General features: G+C 45.0%; 1 protein-coding gene across 1 annotated transcript in view; it reads left to right on the top strand.

The window, feature by feature from the left end:
- Positions 1 to 12,202, top strand: part of LOC142560555 (nucleolar protein 9) — an 80,798-nt gene that overhangs the window by 33,962 nt on the left and 34,634 nt on the right. The window contains exon 7 of the mRNA XM_075672759.1: positions 5,437 to 5,629. Coding sequence (XP_075528874.1) covers positions 5,437 to 5,629 — 193 coding nt within the window. The remainder of the gene's footprint in view (positions 1 to 5,436; positions 5,630 to 12,202) is intronic.

The following is a 12,202-nucleotide window of genomic DNA, read 5'->3' as shown; positions in this document are numbered from 1 at the left end:
TACAGCTCAGGGAGAAAATTTTTGGAAGTTTTGCTTATGTTGATACAACGCAAGGTTTGCACTCTTTATTCAACTTACAGAAAGCTGGCTTTTCAAAACATATTATGCTGAGGTGACTTGGCAAGGCAACTCAGGTGCATCAACTTAGTTGCAAGGCTTTAAAGCTTCAAGGGAAGTTCTTGGCATTTACTGACGAACAGTAAAAAATCTTAGTAGCAAATTCGAGTTAAAATGCAGTGAGTCAGACTCGCCACATTTTTGTTTCACATTTTTCATCTTGTAACCCATCCCCCTTTAACATCTCTCGCACTAAGGGTTGAATAAGATAAATCATTGGAAATATAATTGTTGGTTTTAGAGATTTGCAATAGATGGGGTGGGTGGGCATAGGGTATAAAATTTGTCACTTGCATTTGAACTTAGACATGTGCTCAGTTTACAACAACCAGATTTAGTAAACTGTTGAGATGTGTACTGCCTTTTCTATTCTCTGAGAGCAAGTAAAGGCAAGAATGGCATCACCAAGGGTAGTTTACCATATTTGTGTTGAAATATGGGCTTTCTTGGCATTCTATTCTTGCTATTTTTCACTTATTTGCTTATTAAAAAAATTGAAGTTTTGAATGAAAGCATTTTATTGAGCTGTTGTTTTACACTATTCTGCAGAGCGTGACACATTTGTGATCTGTGGCGTTCATTACTTGTAGACTTGTGCAATGTCAAATTTTTGGTTAAAACTAAAGTTGAAGCAAATAGTAATAGTGGTGGCAGATAGTTTTAATAGTTGTGGTATTTGCATAAAACTTTGATGCAACAGTCGGAAGTTTCCAAATAAAAAAAAAAAAGGGCTCTTCACTAGCAAAAGTGAAAGCATTTTCATTGCTGAATCAATTTATTTTCATAGTGCTGCTTCTGATATTTTTATGCAAAAATGCAAGTTCAACTTTTTTTACAGTGCCAGCAATACAGAAAATGAATTTACAAATTTTTTGTGGTTCAGTTTACTTTCAATTTTGTGGTACTTCAGGCTGTGGGTGCGTCTTGCATTTGTGCATCATCACATTGCAAAGATGTGTGACCTTGACTGCAATGGCAGCAGTTGAGGCTGTATTTTGCAAATTCTTCTCAGTGCTTTCTGCCTACATGTGAGCTTAACTCATTTTATTCAGGAAGCACACAGACAAAGTTGGTAAGCATGGTCACTGTAATTGTCAGTCGCGGACCCAAGCACTTCTATGGCCCTCATTTGCACGTGCATATGATCTCACGGCCCAATCGTTGATGACTCATTCAATGAGTGGCAAAATTCTTGTGATGGTTTGCAACCCACCACACACTGGCCAGTGATGAATTTTCAGTTCGGCCACACTCCGTTGGCTATATGCTGAGGCTTAACCAGCACTACTTCACTGTGTGTCAGCAGTTAAAGTTGCAGCTTGGTTCCAAGTCGAAGCAATCTATTTGCTTCAGCCATATGGCTCATGGAAAGCAAAGGAACCACTTGACCAACAAAAGAAAGAATACGAAGGTCAACCTGAATGGTGCAAACTTACTTAAAGGCCAACTGTGACGGAATTTCACCTCGGCTAAATTGACTATAAATGTCTAGCGTATACTCTCAAAGTAATCTTGGCAAATCCACAGGGCTGGTAATTGCCTAATTTTGTTATTAGCAGCTATTAAATAGTGCCTATGGAGACGAGGCATACACCTCGTGGCAAAGCAGTAGTGATGCGGATATGGCAAATATTTAAAAACCGTACGCAACTGTTCATCCCTCTGTTGCGCCATGTTGTGCCTAGGCAGCCAGGCGCATTGCTTAGTCACCATTTGCAAGTTGACGGACGTTTCTCTGTATGTGCGCTCTCCCTGTTGCGCTCATGATTTGAGCTGTTGCAAGAATGCCAATGTGTTTTGTGGCCATCGGGTGCTCGAATGTGTACTCGAACACAAGTGATGGCTGTGCAGTATGCACAACATCCGAGTAGAGGAAGGCCGAACACATCTTTTCTGTCCCAGCTTTCAGAGTGCAAGTTTGCACTGCGGTGCAGCAGGCAAGTGCGACGCAGACCAGCCAACGCACACGAAGCACGCAAACTGCGGTTGACAAAGCTGCACAAGCTACATTTCAGCAGCAGTCACTTACCCATCAAGATCTGCTTGGCAAATTCTTTCTCGGGATGACTATGAGTGCTATAAGCCGCAAAGGCGCATGAAAACCAAAGGGAAGTTGTATTCAGGGTCGATATTCTCGAACGGTCATTTCCGATAGTGCATCATCTTCAGCACTTCGCGCATCTCTCATCGGATGCGTTGAAGTAGACGAACAAAAGCCTTTCTGACATAGCGCCAGAAACTAACAGGAATTGCGTGCTACATTTGTCATGAAGGAGAACGCGATGCGGCAGCCATGGTGTAGATGGGCCAGCAAGCGATGCAGGAATGCACTGCCATAGGATAATGAACCAACTGGCAATGCCGCCAGAACGAAATGGGCCGACCTTCGTCGCAGCCGCAGTCCGGCCTGTCTGCCCATGAGTTTGTGCGCACTTAACACCGAGCCCCTCTAGCCCGGCTATGACAAGCCTCAGCTACTTATCATCCTTTGCTACAGATGGTGGTAGTTGTCTGATTGGTTTGATCGGTCAATGAGTCCGGCACTTCCAGCGTGTCAGGTAGCGGCTGGTGAAGTCAGATACGTCGTGCCGGAAATGCTAAGATTGCTAGAATTTTATGTTGTGCTTTAAACGTGACCTGCAGCAGCACAGCGATCAGTTGTTGCTGCAACGCTAGCGGACAAGTGTGCGGCGAGTGCTTCTTTGTCGAAGGCGCAAACGCAACACGCTCTCTTCAGTGAATCCGAACAGCATGCTGCTGGTCAGCCAAGCTAGCGCGCGATGCATCTGGTTCCAGCTGCTCCTGCGTGCGGTAGGACATGTTCTATTCCCGCACCAGCCACACTAGACTAGAGCATCCAATTTTCGCCCATGTAACGTAACTGCGCCATGCGTGGATTGCATTCGCCTTAAGCCAGCCTAGCTTGGCCACCCCAATGCGCTCTTCTTTGAGTGGAGGCAGAATGCATCGAGGCCCTGCTGTTGAGCGTAGAAAACCAGCTGGACTCGGAGAATACTTCACATTCTCTGTGGCTAGCAGACGTGCGAGATGTGCTAACTGATACACCGGAATGGAATACAGTAAAGCTAGTTAATTCACAACTCGTTAATTTGAAATTTTGGATAACTTGAAGTAGCCGTCGCAGTCTGTTCAATACTGTATTGAAACGAATATGTAATGCATCCCACTAATTCACACTGAAATTCGCACCGCCACCGATAATTCGAACTCTGCGCCGTCGTGGATGGGGAAAGTGCTAGTGCGCAGGAGCACGTTGGTGACGTTGGCATTGCTGCGTGGGCCGTGCAGCTTTGATTTTTCCATCAGTGGCAAGGACGATAACACTGTCACTGCGCGCCGGGTACTTTGTATACGAGCGAAAGCGTGCGGGGGTGAGCCAGCAAATGCAGGTCAATCTCGCTTGTGTGAGTGAGGAAGGCTGCGCGGAGTGCACCCTCTCCTGTTGCGCGCGAGGCACGGGGTGAGGCGAAGGAGGGGGGGCGTTCTTCTCCGGCGGCTGCTGTGGCTGCTGCTTATGGCGTGGCCAAAGTACACGCCCGCATGGGCCTCATATTCAAAGCGATCTGCAATGTTTGCAGAGTGCTCATTGTGCGGGTAGCTTCGTATTCGATGTACTTTCTACATTTAGTTCGTGTTGAAGCGAGAGCCGTACGAAGGTCAATTCACTCGCTGCCACTGCTGCGTTTCCTCCTGCGTTTTTCAGCGAGTTTCCGCGGTCATCGAGCGAGATGTGTCTATGCTTACTTGTAGGCGCGTGGCATTGTGCTTGTCAATTAAGTTAGTAAGGGAATGTTTACAAGTTTATATGGCCAATAAAGCTACTATCTTTACTATGTATAGCTATCTACTAATTTGCTATTGCAATCGATGCTTCGCTTTTCAGCCATAACTGCAACATTTTTTTTTTCTCCACGCCAGTCAGCGCAACGAACACGCGGATAGATCAAGAGCCATCTCGATGTCGGGCACGTCGGACCACGTTGGCTGCGTCCGGTTACGTTGGCTGCGCCAGTGATTCGAAGTATAGATGTTGTTCACACCAACGTGATGTAGCATGTGTGCGCGCGTGCTCATGCCACGTCTGACTATATATGCACCCTAACTGAGTGATTTTTTTTCCAACTTTCATTTGTTCGAATTTTGTATAATTCGAATTTTTGTAGCATCCCCACAGAATTCGAATAAACAAGCTGTTACTGTACGAGCAAGGAAAGCAGACAGCACGGGCACTGGTTCTCCACATTCTTCACTGTACGTCACTTCCACCGGGCAATAATGGCAGCGCTTTTTTTTTGTCAGTTTCCATATGAAAAAGTTTTTGCTAGCTCTTTGTGACGCATTGACCTGTATTTCAAGCAGAAAATTTTGCACAGAGGCTACCGTATGTCGAAATCATTTGAAACTGGGCTTATCACCTGGTTGAAGATGTTGTTGTAGTTGAACAGCTGCCATATTTCTGACCAAATGCACGCAGATAAGTTTGACAAATCTAGCAAGACACTGTACGGCATTCAAAACGTTTGTCACCATTATACATTGGTTCAATAAAGAAGGTGGAGGTGCTGCAGGGATGTTTGAATAAGTGAGCAAGTTCTTAAAATAAATTTCCAACTGTAAACGAAGTCTCTGTTGTTGGCTTCTCCTGGCTATGAGCTTTTACAAACATGCGACTTGCTCACTGATGCAAAAAGTGTCGGTTGCACGTTTTACAATTTATATTCTTTTAAAATTTATATTTGCTTTGAATACTTCGAAAATTCCTAGTACTGATGTCTGAACCGAAGTGATAATCAGATAGCATAATAATCAATTGAATCTTAAAAAATATAGACTATTCACACAGCCCTAATTATTTGACGCTTGATGGCGTGTAATTTGATTGTCGTTTCAAAGATCAAGTGTAGATAAGTGATTTATAACTGCATTCTGTTAATGCATTTACTCCTTGACAGATTTTAAAGGCATTTCTGATGTTTGCCTTCTAGCAGAGTTCAGAGATGGTTGCAGCAAAAGTGTAGGGACAGAAAAATTTAATGTTTGATGCTGCGGTAATGAAGGTGTGTTAAGTTAATTAACCGGTCTCTTAAACTGATTAATTACAGTTGCTGTTGGTTGTATGAAGAAAATAAGGTTACATACAAATGATTGCTGCAGTGATTCCTTCTCATCAGTTCAGATTTCGGAATGCACTCCTTTGTGCATGCTTGCAAGGTTTTATTTTTGTGGTGCTGCCAGTGACGCATTGCAGTGCAACTAAATGGAGAGTGCTGACCAGCCTGTCTTTTTTTTCATTTGTAGGGTGTTACCACCTGCATTTTTGGACCCAAGTGCTTCATTCACAGTGGAGGAACTGCTGAAGCGTTGCTCTGCTAAGACTTTTACTAAATTATGGAACAATCACATTTCCGGCATCCTACTTCAGATGTCACTTCATCCTGTATCTACATTTTGTGCACAGCGTGTCATCGAGTATGCTACATCATCAGAGCAGGTTTGTTGAACACCATATATGCAAGACAGTGAAGAGAATCAGTCATTTCTCTTTTTTGTTTTTTAAACTTCAGTTCAGTCCATGAAACACAAAAGACTCATTGCCTTTTCATTATGAAATCACCTTTATTGTGCCTAATGACAACTCCATGGTGGTGGTCAAAACGTTTTATTTTTTTACATATGGGTACAACTTTCCCCTGTTGGTACTCTCCCTGCTGGTATTTGGGGAGAAAGGGAATGGGATGGGATTCTCGGGAGGGGTTGCAGTTAAAAGCACATCAGCAGTGGTGGTTCTTGGAAATATTCCATACAGGAATCTAAGATTAATTTTCTGTGCTGTGGTTCCCCACTGGGCCTTATCTACTGCTGAAAATTTGCTGGCCATAGTGATGCAAGAAGCTTCAGCGTGCTTTCCTCTTGATGCCTCATGAACTATAGGCAATCCCAGAGAGGTGGAAAGTGTCAGCTTGTGCTCCACTGCTGCATCTTGAATTGTACTATGTAACTGTCTGTGAGGAAGCTATTGTGGAGCTTTTGCTTTTGTAGAAGAGTGCTGACCTTGCCAGAGTGAGGGCCATGCCCATTTTCAGTCTGCACAGTATCCTAACTGCCTTTTCGTATCCTTGTGGAATCAGATTTGACTCTTCTGGTAGCAGGCTTTGTTGTGTTTCATTGTGCTTTTGCCTTTTTGCTGTACTCTTCATGGTTATATTCTTTGAGCAGAGCTGTGCCAGACAAGTGCACGGAGGAGCACGCGTCTCCTCCTCTAGCCTGGCCGTGGTTATCGCTGAGTGCATGTGCGGCCCACGCTCCCTATCTTGGCGGCTTGGAGGTAGTCTGCGGCGGGTGCCAAGGCTAAGGGCGAGCTGAGAGAGCCATGGTTTCATGTGTGCTGCCTTCTCGCCCATTTAGTACAGAATGTCGCGTAAACGAATTTCGAAGACGCGTTGAAGCGAGAGGCAGATGAAACGTTCACTCCCCTTTACCTCCGCGAAAGCTTTGCAGGCTTTGCTTTGTACCGCCATTGTGAACATATTGACATGGCATGAAACCGTAGCTTTGGTCACTGACTCTCAGGTTCAATAAAATTAGTTCTTTCTCTCATTGAAATTAGTTTTTTCCAACTGCCCAATAATTCAGAAAATTTTACAGCCCCTTTTGTGTAAGTAAAATCCGTCAGCGACTACTTATTTGCGTAAGAGGTCGACCTTCAATATAATGAAATTTCGTTATAACGAAGTTATGTTCCAATTTTACTGATTTCGTTATATCGAGGTTTGACTGTAGCTTTAACAATTTTTTTCGTGTCTCAGTAATTGGCAATCTCCTTCGCGTGCTTGGCAGCTGCATGTCATCTTATGGCTTCTTATGGATAGATTATTCACTTCCATGTTTCATCGCATGGGCCAGTGACCAGTCAAGTTTTGGTGGTCCCAAGGTGGAATTTTTGTAGGAAGCAGATGTCTGAAAAGGTCATATCCTAGGCTTCAGAGTGTCTATCAACCTGGTGCAGTGCTTTCCTGAAGGATTTGGGCTTTGTGTGTTGTTTCTGCTCTGTCGTGGAGCTTGTTCGTTTGTCCTGCTGATAAAAATGTTCAGGCATGGGAAAGCTCAACAGGTCCATTAGTACTCCTGTTGCCTGTCTGTTCAGACGTTTTATGGTAAGCTGCTTCAGATGCGCACAGGTTCTTGAAACCATTGGAAACCCTTGAAATTGAAAAGTATGTTTTCAAGGTTTTTAAAGTCCTGAATTTTTTTCCCCCCTTGAATTTCTTGAGTAATACAGCCTAAGATTGATTATGTGACCCGCTTTCTATTGTGGATTAATGTGGACCTGGCAAACTTCTCATTTTAGTAAGAATGGTATCTATAAAAAAGTCGCAGTTTCACTCGCAAGGTGAAGCATCGATTGCGACAGCAAATTAGCACACATCTATACGAAATAAGGATAGTAGTTTTATCAGCTGTATAAACCTGGAAACATTGGCTTACTAACTGAATTAACAACCATGGTGTCAGCTCCCACAAGCAAACACAAAAACATTACACTTGATGAGCATGGGCACTTGCTGTCAAAATGCTGGTGTGAGCAAGCACGGAAGCAGCACTGAGTGAAGTGACCTTCGTGTGGTGCATCACTTCAACGCAGGAGCGGTGAGAACACAGCGTGCATGAAGGTATGATCCATCTGCACATCACTTTCGAGATACGGTACGCGCGACCATCCAGAGTACACACTTGTTGGCGGAGTCGAAGCCATCCCTCTCTCCCACACTGCCTCCCTGCTTGCCTTCATACATGGCGCACGAGATTGAGCCGCGATCGTCAGTTCCCCTAGCGCCTGGTCGTGAAATACGCAGTTGCTACTGGAGCACAATGCCGCCCCTCCCTCCCGCCCATCTCCCCACGGCCTTCTGCATGATGGAAAACGATGTGTTTGCTCTCCGCTTTCTTCGTGCCCACATGCACGCTAGATTTAGCCGCAATCGTCAGTTTCCCTCATGTGCTTTGACTCGCACATACAGCATACAATGCACGGCGATGGTATTATCGCCCTTGGAATTTATACAGAACATCAAGGTGATGGCAAAAGTGCGCTTGGAGTGTCCATATAATTGCCATCACAATAAAAACTTAAAGCTGGCGCGAGTGTATGCGCCTTCCGCTTCTTCATACAACTTGTGCAGAACTGGAAAACACCATGGTGGGCAAGAGGGAAACACTGGCTCTTGGTGCTGGTTCCCTTCTAATGTTCATGCTGCTTCCTTTGCACGTTGTTAGAAACTTGAAGTGATCAAGGCTGAATGCTAAACATTTGCAATATAATTTTGTATCTCTAGTGCAATAAAGCAATGTATAATGTTCTGGAAACGTTGTAGTAGTAAAAAAAATTGCTACATGAGATGCCGGTCTGCATCATCTAAAAAATTTTGCCGGGGCATTGAAAATCTTTGAATATCTTTGAATTTTTGTCGCTGAAACCTGTGCGAACCCTGTGCTGGCTTGCGGTGAGCCTTTGCTAGTTCATACGATAAGCACCTTAGACACAAGTACAGTGAAACCTTGTTAAACCGTAGTTGACTGGAGCTCTGAAAAGTATGTACTAAATGGTAGTACTGCTTAATCGAAATAGCATGAGATCACCCACTTACCTGTCAAAAATGGAACTCAGAGAGAGTGTGATGAAAATGCAAAAATGTATCCCACGACCTCCTCTATAAAGTTTATATAGGAGGTTGTGATTCATTCACTTTGTGCGACAAAAGTCTCGTTATTTTCATTTGATGCCGCCGCAACCTAGCAGCTGCGACCCACCTTTTCAGCTAGCCCCCTCTTGTTGGCAAACACTCGCATGGCGGATTCCTCGCTGGTGTTGCATATTCTCCATGCACTAACGCCGTAGGGTGGAGCGCCTTTTTCATTGTAGGGTGCTGTTGTCGTCACGATTGCATTCATGTGGCGGACGTAACGCACAGCTATTGCTGTGTGCTGTCGCTTTCCGTGTCATCCTCATCACTGTCGTTAGGCCACACTTCGGCAACAGAGGCAATGATGACGAAAAGTCGAACCTCGTAGCGAACATTTTTCTGCGGTCACAACAGCGCTGCCATGCAACTTCTTCGCATTCCAAATGCCACACACTGTAGTCAACGATAGGTCCCTGCCGTGTGCCAGCACCGACTTTTTCGTGCCACGTTCAATGGCACGAACGATGCCTAATTTTCTATGCTGAGCACCCAGTGTTTTTTTTATCCCAGCTTCTTCATGAGGCCAGTCCTTGCTTGCACGATGCCGAAATGATGTTGATGTGGCTTCATGCGCAGATGCACAGGGCGCTTAGAGGCCATTGCTCCGATCTCTGAGGCTTGTTCTGATGGGCCACCCAATGGGGACGACGCACCACCGTGATTGCGCAATGAAAAGTGGAAACACTACGTGTTAACCAATATGTACACAATAAGCTGATACGGTTTATGCCGATACAAAATGCCTTACATTCAATGGCTGCTGAGTCATGGATTTGACTTTACTACTTTTAAAACGAAACTACTGTTAAAGCGGGTACAGGTTAACGAGGCTTTACTGCACTGCATTCATGATAGTTAGGAGTATGTCTTCATTCGTTCCCGAAGATTTTGGCATTACAGGTAGACCTTGATATAACGAACTTCAATATAACGAAATTCTCGATATAACGAAGTATTTAGCTTTTCATAACCTCTTGTCCATAGAAAACCATGTATTTAGAACCTCGATATAACAAAGATTCCAATATAACGAAATTTCACTTCTGCCTCAAAGGAATTCCGAGACAATTAATGGAAACTTCCTCGGGCGCACATGGGAAAATGATTGAATTACAAGCGACTGCTTGCAAACACACCTCTCAAATTGCGCACGGCGCGACAAGAGCAACTGCCGAAGTGGAGCCGCATCATGTAGTATTCCGTATAAAATCCAAGTGCGATAACATCCTATCGCTGCCCGTACGCTTTGAGCTTTAGGTGCTAGTGAAAGTGTACGAGAGTGAGGCAAGAATGATGATGGCTTCACAAGTCCCGCCTTCCCGCGCGAGCAAAGGGAACGAGGGGGAGGGGAGTGAGCTCGTGGTAACGCAATCAAGCGCATGTGAGGGACTGATTGGGGGAGTGGGGGGGGTAGTTGGCGCACATTGTAATTTCTGGCGTGCGTCTCGGCCGTGGCTGTGCATGGCTGTAAGTGCAGCTGAGTGTATATGCAGCCGTGCACCCTGCTTCAGAGGTAAACTGCCGTGTGTGCAGAGTGGGCGTGTCGAGATGGCACAGTATCATGTAAGCTGTCGTCTCGCGCATTTTGTATTGGAGGTTGCGTAATCTAGTTTCGGTGCCTCGTTGGAGCAAGAGGCAGATGGAGCATTCGCTGCCAGCGCTTTTAACGATAGTGTTGTCCCAGTGCGGGCGACACTATCAGTCGCGAGGGCAGAGTGCATGCGAAAGTGTGGCTGTCTTCGCTTAATTCGTACCGCCGATGTGAAAATATCGTTGATGTAGCATGAAACCGTACCATTGGTCGACGATTCCAAATTCATCAAAATGAATTGTTTTCTCATTCAAATTTGCTTTTTTTGATTGCCTGATAATTCGGAAAATTCTGCGGCCCCTTTCCATTTAAGAAAAATCTATTGATGACTGTGCTATTTACATAAAAGGGCAAATTTCAATACAGTGAAATTTCAGTATAATGAAGCAAATTGCTGACTTTACCTACTTCATCATATTGAGGTTTAACTGTACAGTAAAAGCTCGTTAATTCGAATTCCGTGAAAATGCTACGAAAATTCGAATTATACGAAATTCTAACAAATAAAAGTCAGAAAAAATCGCTCAGTTAAGGTCCGACGTAGCGTGAGCACATGCTACGTCTATAGTTTGAAGCACTGGTGCTGCCAATGTAACCGGACGCGACCAACATAGTTTGACGTCGAGTTGATTCTTGCTCCATCCGCGTGTTCATCGCGCCGACCATCAATGAATGGCGCTGAGAAAAAAGGTGCTCAAGCCGCTTCGCCAACGGTCGCAAAGTGCCATTCACAGTGTTCAAAGCGGCGCGCAGGTTGGGGATCGTTCTATGCATGCTCCGAAGAGAGCAGCTGACGGCTCACACGCCGAAGTCTAGAGGGGACAGTATTTCGGCTGGTGCAGCGCAAGCAGTGTAGTGCAATTGGCCACAAGCGACACGCGCCTGAGACGTTGGACTTAAACGTGCCTGTACGTCGCCAGTGTTCGCCACAGGAACAAGAGCTTGGCTCTAAAATGTACTCAGGAAATGCTTTTTGGTACTGCAAGGTGCTGATAAACGTCATGGCCGCTATATTTCAGACATTACCTGGTGCCACATCTTGGCAGAACACCTTGTAGAGAAAGAGCATAGCTTCCAAGATGTAACATGAAAAAGACGAAGAAAAAATGCATGCAGTGCCACGTCCGTGTTTTTATCTTGGAGGTCTTGAGAGAGGGAAAGAAGCGACCTGCAACAGAGGTGTTGACCATGCCTGGCCAGGCACAAACGTGTCTCTCCATTTGTGGCTAAACAAAGGGCCGCAGATGGAAAGAGCGAAACTGTGTGGCGACGCCAGCATCGCCAACGTGCTTCCACGCACTAGCACTCTCCTTATCTACTATGGCGGGGAGTTCGAATTATCGGTAGCGGTGTGGATTTCAGTGGGGAATTAGTGGGATGCATTACATATTGCTTTCAATACATTGTTGGACGGACCGCAGCGGCTACTTTGAATTATCCGAAATTTCAAATTAACGAGCTTTTACTGTATTTATTTCTCTGGTTCAGTCATGCTACGTTTGCTTGGCCCATGCGTTGGCTCTGTCTTATTCAATAAGCAGGTCAAGGACACGAGGGCTGCCCATTCATGTCCTTGTTTGTCGTGCTAGTCAGAGGGGGGCTTGCAATCTTTTATAGTTTGTGATGTCGATCTTGTCTCCTATGATAATGCTGGCCAATTTCTCTGGTTTCCGTGCCATACCTGACTGGCTGAGGAATTTTATTTATGTCCAGAGCCTCTTGTGTTTATTCT

Source organism: Dermacentor variabilis, chromosome 1, assembly GCF_050947875.1.
Source record: "Dermacentor variabilis isolate Ectoservices chromosome 1, ASM5094787v1, whole genome shotgun sequence".
In the NCBI taxonomy this organism is placed as follows: Eukaryota; Metazoa; Arthropoda; class Arachnida; order Ixodida; family Ixodidae; genus Dermacentor; species Dermacentor variabilis.
The sequence above is the reverse complement of the archived record's forward strand: the minus strand, read 5'-3'. Positions and strand labels throughout refer to the sequence as shown.